The following is an 11,748-nucleotide window of genomic DNA, read 5'->3' on the forward strand; positions in this document are numbered from 1 at the left end:
GCCCGCCACAATGCCTGGCTATTTTTTTGTTGCAGTTGTCAATGTTGTTTAGCTGGCCCCAGCCAGGTTTGAACCTGCCACCCTTGGTGTATGTGGCTGGCACCATAACTACTGTGCTATGGGCACCAAGCCCATTTTCTTTACCTTGTTTAGGTCTTTTTGAAACTGGTTTTTCAACTCTTTGGGCACAGACTGCCCTTTATTGTGCAAGTCTGTTATTTAACTTTCACACTTGACTTTCGCCCATGTTTTCCAGAATGTGCCATACACAAAAGGAATAGGAGGACTGGACAATATTGCCTTGGATAATAAGCTCCTATGCTCAGAGACAATCCCACTACCGGGCACATAGCAGACATTTGTTGATTGACTATAACTCATTGCGATTAATCTAGTTTCTTGATGGATAACTATTTGCCAGTGTGTTCATCTCAGTCTCTTTTTCCTACACCAGATTAGAAAAGTGCATCAGTATGGAGATCTCTGGCCTCCATGTAGGTCCCCTGGAACTCTTTCCTGTGGTGTATTTGCCACTGCTAGTCTTAAATCTATATTCCACTGACATCTGACTCTCAGACTTGGATGGACCCATGTGGCTACCTAGGAAGGGAGCTTGTGTTTACCTGAAGCTTGTTAACACTCATGCTCTAATTGCCAAGTAATTGGAGAAGATGTACACTTTTTAGCTTAAGATACACATACTACTCTCATATGTATTTGATAAGAATTTTTTATAGTGCATCCTTCCTGAGCACTGACATGATAATATTAATCAGGGGCTTTAGTATTAATTAATATTAATCAATATGAATAAGAACTCACCTTTTGGTCTAGAAATTCCACTTCTAGAATTCCTCACACACAAATGTCCAAACGTGCAAAGATGATAGCATAGAGATTTATATTGCAGCATTTATTACAGTAATGAAAAACTGGAAATAACCTCAAAGTCCCAAGTAAGAAAATGGTTGAAAAGACAAGTTATAAAAGAAAGAGTTATTTTCTATATGTTAAGAATTTATATGTCACTTAATGTATTCAGAGTTTTAAAGTTTGGAAAGTTTTATACCAAAATATTAACTATGATTGATTATCTTTGAAGGATAGAGTTATCAATGACTCAAAAATTTTTATTTGCTTTATCTGAATTACCTGAAATTTCTAATATTTTTCTAAAATGACAATGTATTCTTCTATATACGTATATATAATATTAATATTTTTCAGGTAATACAGGCGAGGCAACTCAACTTTAAAAGGCTAGAGGGTACTTTTAATAACTGCAAAATAAGTTTCAGTAAAAAATTATAAAACACTCTTTAAGACCTATTTTACAGAGAATCCTATTTCTGAGGTCTAGATATTGGCTATGCTATCCTCTGTTTCAAATTCATCTAAGCGTGTTCCCATGGGACCACCACCTCACAAAAATTCCCTGTCAAATCAAACACCATGATTGCACATGCTTCTTACCAGATAGGCTCTCCAGAAGGATTGAATGAGGAGAGCAGCTTCTCTTTCTGTCAGCAGGAGAGAGAGTGGGATTGGTGGCCTCGGGCTGAAAAGCAATAACACAGGCATATGCCCATGAGAATACGTCCTTTAGCCTTGGCGCTGCCTTTGACAACATAATGGTCTCTCTGACTAAGTGCTTCATCCATCTATTCTTAGACAGCAACAATGTCATTTTAGATAGAAAAGTGTATGCTTGAGTTGGCATTTCTTATTTTAAAATCTGAAATGGATCTTTTTTAAACCAGCATAATCTTAAATTACTGTTAGCCTGCTCTACCTTTGAAGGACTCAGGTGGCTAAATTTGCATGTCAGTCCCAAAGGTGCAACATACATGTTATTGACCTAAGCCTATATAGACATAATGCAAGAGACAGAGAAACAGCAGTCTTTATACTACATTATGACTGAAACATAATAAAGGGCTCTTTCTCCAACTTTCCACTGAAGGAAAATTAAGTACTATAGTTCTTCTCCTTCCTGAAAGCAAAATATTGGAATTTATCTCTCATTAGTATGTGTTCCAGATCAATATGGTCTAAATTCAAGCATATTTTTAAGTTCTTATGACATTCATAATAAGAAATAAAACATCTCAAGTGTTGGGTCAGTTGATAGCATCAGCTTTTGTGGTAATTATGACGGAATTTTTGATCACACTTACCACATTAAAAAATCAAGAGTACATAGTCTTTTTTTTCCTAAAAATTTAATAACAGCATTAACTGCGGACCAGATCTCATAAGCCTGTCTTAATTCTGTTTTTTTATGTTTCCCCAAAGCAAAGCACAGCTATCTCTGAAAAGCAGAGGTCAAGCTTTTTCAGATATAGTACAAAGACATAAACCTTTGAAAGGCTGTGGATCACACGGAGGCTGTTCCTCGTGCAAGATCCCCAGAACAGACTTTGCAAGTGAGCAATTCCCAAGAGCCCTCACCTCAAAGCTCTACCTAATATCAACTAGAGCTTGCAGTAACTGTCATTATGTGCAGAAGTTGACCAACCTGCCCAAGGTCACATGGCTTATAGCAGGCATCCTCAAACTACGGCTCATGAGCCACATGCAGCCCGCCTAGGACATTTATCCAGCCCGCTGAGTGTTTTTGCTGCTGCTGCCTGTCCTGCTTAGCAGCTAACTCTACCTGGGGCCCGCAGTCCGGCCCTCCAACGGTCTGAGGGACAGTGAACTGGCCCCCTGTTTAAAAAGTTTGAGGACCCCTGGCTTATAGGATAGTCTAGTCAGGATCTAGGCCCAGACCCATCTCATCCCAAAGCCCAAGCTTCCCTCACAAAGCATAGTGACACACGGCACCCGAACTGGGCAAATGTTTGCAGATTCCTAGCCTGGCTCAGACTGCAAAGCTAAGGGCAACAATGCACGATTCTCTAGGATCAGGGTTTTTATTTCCCTTTAAAGTTTGTCTTAAAAAAAAAAAAGGAGAAAGAAAACCTTGATACAGTATATTTGTTTGAATAAATGAATGCTCTTTTGAATTATTCCAGAATCAAAGAAATCAAAACCAGGAAGAACACAGGGGTTATCAACACCCTCTCTAGCAAGGGCAGTGTTACTGCCAGCTCTGGTTTTCTATCTGGATAGGTCTTTTCTAAGAGACCAAGTAAAGGAGATTCTTCCATTTCTTTGGAGAGATAATTATACCATCAAAATGATAGCATTGTTAAAAATGTTTCCCTAATGTTCAGTTTCCATTTTTATTTGCATAATGTGGCGGCTTTTAATTTTTTTTTTTTTTTTTTTGGTTGTTTCGGTTTTCACCTCTTCTCAACTAATATCCAGTTTCCGAGGCTGAGATGGCACCTTCAACTTTTGCTGGAGGCACATCAGCTCCCTGCCTTTTGCCTTAAATGTCGCTCCTCATCTACTGTCCTTACTTGATACATTTCAGTTGTTTGACACCAACACATCACATCCCTGAAATAATTTCCCTTCACTGGTGACACATTTACAGCTTCTGGAGAGACCTTGTTGTTTCTAAGGAGACCTTGGTGTATTGGCAGTGGTGTATGAGGACGGTGCTGTAATACATTAACGCCCCCTGGTATTCACTGAGGGCTTTCTGGACCCCTCCCGGAAGCCTTGCCCCTTGCATTCTGGCCAGGCTGGCCCTTTGCAGCTACTCAGTGTGCATCTTCTCCCATCTCAGGGCCTTTTCAAAGCATTTCCTCTTCCTCTTCTAGCCCCCTACTCCCAGCCAGGAATACCCTGTACAGCTATCAAGTTGTCCCTCTGCTCAAGGGCACCCAACAGATGAGCCAGAGGGCACTAAAACCCAGCCTGTGCTCTGCTCCCTGGTGTGGGGCCCCAGAATAGTAGAGATACCTTTTCCTAATTTGCTCAAATGCACCTAGGGCTGGTGGGGACTCAACATGTCTTTCTCCTGTTTTCTTCTTTATTCCTTCTGATCTCCACTCATGTGTTACTGAAAAGTGTCCTTTGATTAGGTCAGGGCCCAATGAAGCTCCCTGTAACTTTCCTTCCTAGTTCTTGACCCAATATGGAGAGATAACCCTATCTGATTATCCAATTAATCTTCTACTACAATGAAAGCTCCATGAGGGCAGAGACAGGTCCTGTGTTCGGTCCTCTTGGTATTCCCAGCACTTAGGATAACGTCTGGCACATAGTAGGTGCTCAATAAATACTTGTGGGGTGAGTGGTCTCCTCAGTGCCCAGTAGCCCACTAAATGCTTTCTGCATGTGATTTTGTTAAATCCTCACAACATGAATAATGAGCTATGCCTACCCCTTTGTTTAGAGCTGAAGGAACATGCTTTAAAGCATAGAGAGGTAAAAGGACTCTGTGTTCAAAGTCACTGAGCATTTCCTGCTGAAAATGCAAAACGCCCAGGAAACACTGGCAATGGCCCAGAGAGGAGAAGGGGCCAGCACACAAGGTCATCAACATGAAGTCAGGGTTTAGCAGCTGCTGAGTGTTACACAGAAGAAAACACAGTCATTTGCCTCCAAGGAAAAAAATGGAGGAGGGGGCCTTCATCATAGAAAATGCCCTCCCCATTAAAGCTCACAGTAATAACCCAGCAGATACTCATTTGTCTGAACCTCCACAGGGAAATCCTGTGTGAAGACAGCTAAACAAAGTGGAGTTTGTCACTTGTATCTGAGAGGAGATTTGATGGCGCCTTTCTGTTCAGCTGCAATTTTCTTGCTTGAAGTATGATTTTTACCACTGATGTCATGAAATCCTCAAAGTAACAGTATTCCTGTTTCGGAATAGCAGGAGGAAAGGAGAACTGCAGCTCAACAAAGGGCTTTCACCAGAAATGAAACCCTGAACCGCTTTGCATCACAATGACATCTCCAAAAAAGCAAAATGAGATTTCTAATAGGCCTTTAAGCAGCAATACGAGGCCACCTTTAGTGACATCCCTGCTTTCATAGCTAAATAATGGGGTGCTGTCTCATTCCCAAACCAAAATTAAGTATGAGAAAGCTCCTGTAGATTAGGCCAAATGAAAAGGACTTACTCTTCCAAGAGTAGTCCCTGGGAATCAGCGATCATTTCAGCAGGCCAGCTTGAAGGGACAGAAGCCATGCCAGGCCCCTTTCTCTCTCTTGGAATCAGCACAACTGGCTTCAGGTCAAATAAAAATAAAGAGGCGACTGCTCATCACCAGGGACCGGGGGAGGGAGGAGGAGATGAGTGTGTCAATCACAGAAGGCAGCTGAGGCTCCTCCAGGGCTTAAATCAGACATCCTCAGAGCAGCCGCTTTCGCATGTTCAAACAGGCACGCCAGTACCGGTGAGTATGCTTCCAAGAGGAATTATTTCATTGGCAATGCTCATTTGTCATGTCCTCCTTTTCTCAAATGTGAATTTAAATATATTTGACTCGTAAAAATCAATGCCATCATCCTGAGAAGGAACAAAAATTTATTTTTCTGATTGTGTTGTGCACATATAAATATGCTTCTTTCTTCTTTCCTCTTTTCTGGATGCTAAGTAAAGGATTTGCAGGACATAAAGAAGATGTAGCATGCTAACAAAACACATAATAAGAAAATCTGAGAAGGTAGTCTTCATCAATTTCTCCGTCCAGTTCTAAGACAATTATTTTTGTTTTTATTTTTTTGGAGACAGAGTCCCACTTTGTTGCCCTTGGTAGAGTGCCATGTTATCACAGACCATAGCAACCTCAAACTCTTGGGCTCAAGTGATTCTCTTGCCTCAGTCTCCCAAGTAGCTGGGACTACAGGCACCTGCCACAACACCTGGCTAAGTTCTAAGACAATTAAAGAGGTCCAAAATTATATTTAAACAAAATAAAGAAGAAAGGAGAAAAGCTTGCTTCAGACTGAAAATTGGATTTTGGGATCCAAATTCTATCCACTTTGTATTAGCCAAGAGAGTTGTTTTCTTGGAACATGCAAGCATAACCCAGATGTAAAGCTATTTAAAAAGATGGCATAGGCCCTAAATCAATCATCATAAAGTCTTATATTGGCTCAGTATACGATAATGTCCATCTGATATATTCAGTAAAAGAGCCCTTAGAGAGGCCTCGCCATTCCCTTGCTAATGGGCTTCCCAAGCAATCTATGTTGGAGGCATCACATTTTTGACTTACGAATGTCAAATATTTGTAAGAAGTACAATAGAAGTTACCTGGACTGGTCCTTCCAGACATAGGGTGACTAGCCATTAGGACAGAATCCTGAAGGATTCTTTCATTCCATCCTTCTACGAACAGGAGGATAGCTCCAAAATCCAATGGAACATGACTCCTTCATGCCTTAAATCATGTTATTAAGACAAGATGCTCCTTCCTTCTCCCTTGCTAATCTCCACTTTGGGAGATCAACAAGCAGTTATTACCCCAGCATCAGGCTGAATCATTCTCCTGGTTAAACACAGAGCTGAGTCCTATTTTACCAACCCCATCACTGAAGCTGCATAAGCTGCGTGTGCGTTTAGATAACAGCGCTCACCAAACAAACTGCAATACCACGTGCTCGATCCGTGGGATTTGGGTATAACAAGCTGAAAAACCAAGGCTGTGACACTTGATATTTTTGAATAAAACATGCCCATATCGTGGTGTTATTTAGCTTCTCTGTAACTGAGTACATGTTTTCTCTAACATGACTTCCCGAAAAACTTAAGTAAACCCTCCTTTCCATATTGTCCCTCCCTCCCTTAGCTCCAAAGGGTGAGCCCAGCCAAGGGGAATATTGGCAAAGGCAGACCACCTCCCTCCCACCCTTTGCAAACTTCTTACGGGGGATATTAGCCTTTTTGTGCCACAGACCCCTTTCTACTTTGGTGGTTCAGATTCCTTCTCAGAATAATATTTTTCACACAAAAGTAAATACATAGGTTTAGAACAAACTAATTTTATTGAAATAAATTCATCACACTGAATTCTTAGGATAAAAGAACACCTAAGGCTATAGTAATATATGTGCTTCCAAAGTACGCAGTAAATAAGAAGAGCAAATACAAGGTTAATTAACTGCTCTCATTTGAAAGGAGTGACAAGTGTAAATGATATTTTATGATCTCTGCAACAACTGTAATACGATATGAAAATATCTGTAATTGCTATTAATGACAAAGTCACAGGTACTACAGATGCCAACAAGGCTTGTTGTCCACATTCATACTTAAAGGAGACACTGAATTTAAGTTAGAGATTAGTGAAAATAAAGAGATAATTTCCTCCTTCTTCTAAGTTCCAGAACACTTGAATAGACAGTTATGACTGGAGGTAGGGTAAGAATGGAAGATGAGTTTTACATCCAGTAGGAGATTGAATACTAGCCACATACACTGAGGGTGGCAGGTTCGAATCCAACTCGGACTAGCTAAACAACAATGACAACTGCAACAAAAAATAGCTGGGCATTGTGGTGGGCGCCCATAGTCCCAGCTACTTGGGAAGCTGAGGCAAGAGAATTGCTTAAGCCCAAGAGTTTGAGGTTGCTGTGAGCTGTGATGCCACAGTACTCTACCAAGGGTGACATAATGTGCCTCTGTCTCAAAAAAATAAAAATAAAAATATACAGGATGAATCCTTACAGTGAAATTAAACTTGCACTGCTCCAATGGAAATGACCAGAAAGTCAGGGAATTTGGGTTGCTCCCCTGATGTAAGAGGAGTCAACATAATACAGTGGATGGTTACGGGGCGGGGGGGGAGACTTTTCATATTTTTATTTCCGATAATTTGTAATTCTTCCTCAGTGACAGAGCTGAGGTTAAATGCAGATATCCTGCCTTTTACCTGCCTGATTGTTCTGCTACCTACATTCCATTTTACAAAAGCAGCAACTACTATTCTCTTAAGATGAAGGATGAAGTAAAAGCTAGCATTCTGTGAGTGCCTGCTATGGACCCTGCGCAGTGGACAGCTTTCAGTTTCTTCTGCTCATGATACCCTCCCCTAGTCTTGTGGTATCAGCCCTCAGACTTTGCTCTGACAGCTCCTTACTCTGAGTTGGGGGATGTGGGCCACAGGGCCTGGCCCTCCCTGGCCAAGAGTGCCCCTGAGGCCCAAATGTGGCCAAGCAGATGCTGTTTCCCTGGAACGGTAATCTTGAGTGGACTGGCAGAAACCTGGAGGATTCCTGTACTCCCTGGATCCCTATATCTGCTTTCCAAGGCCAGGTCCTCACCTTTTTCTTCATGCCTGTCATTTATTTTATCTCTTCCAACATATACTACTTTTTCTTAAGTAGCCCTTAAAGTTCTGTTGCTTGCAAAAAAGAACTCTAACTGATCCCATCTTTAACCCTCAGAGTAACAATCCAAGGTAAGGGTTATTCTTATCACTGTCACAGAAGGGAGCAAGGCTCTGAGATGCGAATGAACTGGTTGGTTCCAGGTTATCTAAGAATGGTAGGCTGCAAAATGGTCCCCTGGGATATAATAATAAATATACATGATCTTTGTCTCCAGTTCCTGTTCAGAGCTCCTAAACCCTTGGCTTCCCTGAGTGATAGGAATGGTTTTTGTTATTCATAATGAGACCCTTTTGATCACATCTGAGTTTATATTTACAAGGTGACTTGGGATGGAGCCTCCAGATAGCCTCAAGATGTGGCTGGTCACCAGAAAGACCATGTGATTACAGGATTGGGATTTTCAGACCCAACCACAGACCTACAAGAAGGGGTGGAAGACTGGAGATGAAGCTCTGTTAAAAACTTGAACAAGATTTGAAGAGTATCTGGGGTGGTGAAATCACCCATGTGCCATGAGGGTGGCGCACACCCAACTCCATAGGGACAAAAGCCCAGACTCTTGGGACTCTTCCAGACTTTACCCTATGTATCTCTTTATCTGGCTCTTCATTTGTATCTTTTGTGATACACTTTACAATAAACCAGTAAATGTAAGTGTTTCTCTGAGTTCTATGAGCCATTATTAAAAAGTTATCAGAACAGAAGAAGGGGTTATGGGAACCTCTAATTTGTAGCCAAGTGGGAACCTGGAGACCCATTCCTTTAGATTGGCCTCTGAAATGGAAAACAGTCTTATGGGATTGATCTCTTTACCTGTGAGGTCTGTGCCAATTCTGGGTAGTTAGTGTCATAATTAAATTGTAGGACATCCAATTGGTATTTTCAGAGATTTGGAGGATTGCCTGGTGTGGAAAACCTACCCATTTGGTGTCTTGTAAGTAGAGAAACAGGTTTTTCCTTTTAATGCCCTCCATAACCATTTCATAGACCCTGAGACAGAAGATGCCAAAAAAATATGTGTATGTGTGTGTGTGTGATGTTGCAGGACTGGTCACAGAGCACCCAATGATTGGTTAAGAGAGAAACTCTAGATAGCACTGTCCAAAGGAACTTCCTGCAGGGATGGCAATAGTCTATATAAGAGGGCACCCCCCAAAAGCATACACATTTTGAGAAAGAAAAAACTGTATTAAAGTTGTAATACTCCATTTCTTAACCAATACCAAAAGATGAATATAAGTCACATTGAGCACCTCTTGTAATTGCTTCTTGCAGAAGTCAAATGGGACTTGAGCATTACAAATTTAACACAGTTTTTTTCCTTTTAAAAAATTTGTATGCATTTTTGGGCATCCTTTGTATATTCCCTTGTATGATAAAAGGGACTCTGTAGATGTGATTAACTTAAGGATCTTGAAAAGGGACCATTATCCTGGATTCCCCAGGTGGGGCCAAAGATATAACTGCTTATGAGAGGGAGGTAGATGGGGATGCCACTACAGAAGAGACATGAAGACAGAGCCATAGGTTGGAGTGACGCAGAAAGAGGGCATGGGCCAAGGCACACAGGTGACCTGCAGACGCCAGAAAATGTAAGAAAACGAATTCTCCCTAGAGCTTCCAGAAGGAACCATGCCAATACTTTGACTGTAACCCAGTAAAAATGATTTTCGACCTTAGCTTCCAGGACTATAAGAGGATAAATTTAAGTTGTTTTAAGCTACCAAGTTTGTGGTATTAATATTTTATTACAGCAGCCCTATTAACCTAATGAATTGCGGAGCTAAGACAAACCCGGATGTGCCTGCCTTGCCGTCTCCCACAGGCTTGTTCTTAAGTAGCCATCTAGAAACTGCAGGAAGGGGGAAAGGCAGCAGTCCAGCTCCTACTCCAGAGAAGGGGCCCCCTACATGGCACACCTCCAGTGAGAGGAGGCACTTAGAGGGTTTAAACACCTCAGCATCTCCCAAATTCAGGAAACAGCCTCCTCCCTACCTCTGTGTAAAGACTGAATGTGAATGTAAAGAACACAGACAATTTACTATCCTTTTGAGACTCTCTGGCCCCCGAAATTACTAAGACAGAAATCTCCTTTTGTGGAAGACAAAATATGTTAAAAGGAGTTTTGGGTTTTTTTTAATCAAAGAGGGCATAATTGCAAATTTTCTGCCATGCTACTATTTAATTATAATCTTTAGTACAAAGTGCAGTTTCCTGTGTCATTCTGAAGACATGGGTGTTCTCAGTCCCACCATTAACCTCAGTACAAATAGATCACCCTATGGCTGGAGCTTGTCCTCAAATGGCACGGGGACACTTTTGTTCTCACCTCAATTTTTGGTCATAAGATACCTTTCCCCAACATGAAACTATCGTGGATTTCTTTTTTTTTTTTTTTTTTTCTTGTCTAAGGATAAAACTTAGCTGAAAAGACATTTCACCCAAAGCAACCTTTTCTTTTCTCTTCAAAAACGCAACCTTTGTTTCCTTGGAGATCTGGGTTTTAATGATGTCTTTCATGAGCCTGCTCCCCAGGGACATGAGGCCAGAGAGGCTACAGTGCACTTTTGTGCTCTGCACCTATTTAGTTATTTATTTTTGCAAATGAATCTGACTGATTCTCAGGGCAATTATTTCTGGCTGAAATAAGAAGTCTAACTTTTCCTCTTCTTAATATACTAGCAAATAATTTCATAGCCTCTGACTGGCTGATTGAGTTAGGACTACATTCTGCAAAGAGGGGGATGCTGGATCCCTAAATAGGAATAGGGCCCCCAGGAGATACAATATAATCTACCAGTATGGAAAGGGAGGTGAGAGAGAAAACACCCTCATCAAACTTCAGTCAGAGTACAGGGTAGATTAATTATTGAGCCTTTCTCTGTGACAGAATCATGCAACTCTACTCTTTGCCATTAAACCTACAGTTACTGTGGAAAGTGTCAACTTCCCCGTAACACTGGTTTTGAACTTAGCCATATGTCTTGCACTGGCCAATGGAATGTGCATAGCTTAGCCGTGCTCTTCTCCCTCTGCCATGGGACTGAGGAGAGGATGCCCCTTCATCCAGTATCCTGAAATGAAAAGAGATGTGGAGCAGAGCCAAAGCTGATACACATCTGACATATAACCAGGTGGGGAATACATGTGTGGTGTTATAAGGCACTGAGGTTTGGGGGGATGTTTGTTACTGCAGCAGAACCTAAAGAAAGCTGACCAATACCCAATACTGGAGGTTAGCTGGGGCAATTCAATGTACCAGAATATATCAGTTAGGACTCCTTCATTTGCAAGTATAACAAAAACTAACTCAAATTGGCTTAAACAAATTAAAAAGAGGGGATATTTATAGGCTTACTTAACTAAAAAAGGATAGTGTTGGCTTTAGGCACAACCAGAATGTTTGAAAGAACATCATAGGGACTCAGATACTTGCTAACTCTCAGTTGTTTTGTTATGTCAGGCACAATCTCTTTAGAAATTATAAACTCAAAGATTCAAGTTTACTGG

The 11,748-nt window shown here is 41.2% G+C and overlaps 1 protein-coding gene across 1 annotated transcript in view; it reads right to left on the reverse strand.

Moving 5' to 3' along the window:
* Nucleotides 1–11,748, reverse strand: part of IQCK (IQ motif containing K) — a 140,526-nt gene that overhangs the window by 70,472 nt on the left and 58,306 nt on the right. Inside the window, exon 7 of the mRNA XM_012805671.2 lies at nucleotides 1,474–1,558. Within this exon, the coding sequence (XP_012661125.1) occupies nucleotides 1,474–1,558 (85 nt within the window). The remainder of the gene's footprint in view (nucleotides 1–1,473; nucleotides 1,559–11,748) is intronic.

This window comes from Otolemur garnettii, unplaced genomic scaffold (genome assembly GCF_000181295.1).
Source record: "Otolemur garnettii isolate 467f Iridium unplaced genomic scaffold, OtoGar3 scaffold00044, whole genome shotgun sequence".
Lineage (NCBI taxonomy): Eukaryota > Metazoa > Chordata > Mammalia > Primates > Galagidae > Otolemur > Otolemur garnettii.